This window comes from Cynoglossus semilaevis, chromosome 8, assembly GCF_000523025.1.
Source record: "Cynoglossus semilaevis isolate Cse_v1.0 chromosome 8, Cse_v1.0, whole genome shotgun sequence".
Taxonomy (NCBI): Eukaryota; Metazoa; Chordata; class Actinopteri; order Pleuronectiformes; family Cynoglossidae; genus Cynoglossus; species Cynoglossus semilaevis.
The window spans coordinates 18,313,586-18,315,310 of NC_024314.1; the positions used below are offsets into that span (position 1 = coordinate 18,313,586).

At 41.1% G+C, this 1,725-nt stretch overlaps 1 protein-coding gene across 1 annotated transcript in view; it reads left to right on the forward strand.

Annotated features, from left to right (window-relative positions):
* Positions 1–724, forward strand: part of ndufa12 (NADH:ubiquinone oxidoreductase subunit A12) — a 2,075-nt gene extending 1,351 nt beyond the window's left edge. The window contains exon 4 of the mRNA XM_008315461.3: positions 619–724. Coding sequence (XP_008313683.1) covers positions 619–724 — 106 coding nt within the window. The remainder of the gene's footprint in view (positions 1–618) is intronic.
* Positions 725–1,725: the final 1,001 nt, after the last annotated feature.

A 1,725-nucleotide genomic window follows, 5' to 3' on the forward strand; every position in this document is an offset into this window, starting at 1 on the left:
GCAAGAAGATCCAGGAGTGGGTTCCACCTAAAGCTGCAACTCAGTGAAGTTTGACCGCAGTTTCTCTGTAAATTATGTTTTCTGTATCACACATGGCCAGAATAAAGTCTCTCTACGCCGACATTGTGTCGATTTGTTAATTCAAAGTTAAAACCTGCATTATTTCAACCGATCAGTCCAACAGTCGACACCACAAAGTCCCACAAATAAATACAAAAACATTCAGTTGACGTCTTTCAAATTGAGTACTATATTAGTACCTTTTAAAAAAGCTTTATAAACAGATAGGACCACATGTAGGGAGATGTGGGTAATGTGCCTGCCTTACAGCATTAGCATGGACGGTTTGATCCCCAGTCTTTTCTTCATTCAGTTTTCCTGTTCTCTCTGTGTGTGGGGTTTTTTTTTCCAGGTATACCCCAGCTTAGGCCTATATGTTTTTTAATATACCTACTTTATTTGTGTGATTTGATTCAACATCCAGGAGGGGACGTCCCCCCTCCCCCCCCATGTTTTCATTTTTAGCTTAGGAAAAGTCCTTTGTTTTCATTTTTAGCTTAGGAAAAGTCTGCTTTTCAGTGGGAGACAAAATTTCTACTACTCTGTGTCCAACCTCAGCTGGTGTCTCCTCTGTCTGATTGATGGAGACAATGTCCCTCTGCCCTGTGTTCTGCTGATGCAGCAGGAGTGTGAGTGCCAGCTGGCTGTGATGCCGACACACTGACCATGGAATTTTAAATCCAAACGCCTCCTCCTCTCTTACCTTCTTTGGTCTTCTCTGCTCCCTGCCAGCTGCCATGTTTGCACTAAATCTCCTCCTCCTCTTCCTCCACCTGCTCCTCTGCTGCTCCATCACTTCATCTTTTTAACGCGTCTGTCCTTTGTCTGTCTCTTCGTCTCCTACTCAGACTCTCCAGATTTCTTATTCATTTCTCTCCTGGCGTCTCATCTTCTAAGATTCTCGTATAAATATTTTTAGCGTCCTCTCCCTTTTTGCTGCCTAAATATCACACTTTCATTTCTGTGTGACTTTGTTCTCAGTGTAGAGGCTGACGTTGACATTTAGATGTCGGTCTGATGTCAACCTGTTGTTATTATTATACATGTTAAAGCCTGTGCCCGTAGTTGTTTCATGCTGTTTGTTTTCATAGTCACACCTTGTTCACTCTAAACCAGCTACTTCATTTCATTGGACGGTCACATTAGTGCTTGATGTTCAGTATTAAAAAAAAAAAAAATTTAGAAAATTATTTTGTAAAACATAAATACTTTATAATACTGGTGGTGGTCCCCAGGGGGCGGTAGAGGACCAGTAAATTGGATTGACGATTGGAAAAATGCAACAACAACAAAAAATCGAATTATTTTTTTAAGTTACCAATTCCAATTTCCGATGCTACCTGAACGCACCTCGGTCAGATTTGAATGATTCTGTTTTGTTCTCAGTGCAAACATACAGCATGTCTGTTGGTTGGTGTTACTTGTACATTTGTTTTCTCACTTATTGTAACCCAACTAGACAAACTAAAGTCATTCAATTATTATAAAATAAAATAAAATAAAAAAAACACATCAAGGACCAAATTATTCTTGACATCTAACATCAGGGTCCTGATGTGAGCGCTTCACAGGCCACAAGTGGCCCCGCGGGCCAAGGGTTGGACACCACTGCTCTAAACTGAACATAGGTGTGAATGTGACTCTGAGCGGTGGGTCGTCCGTCAG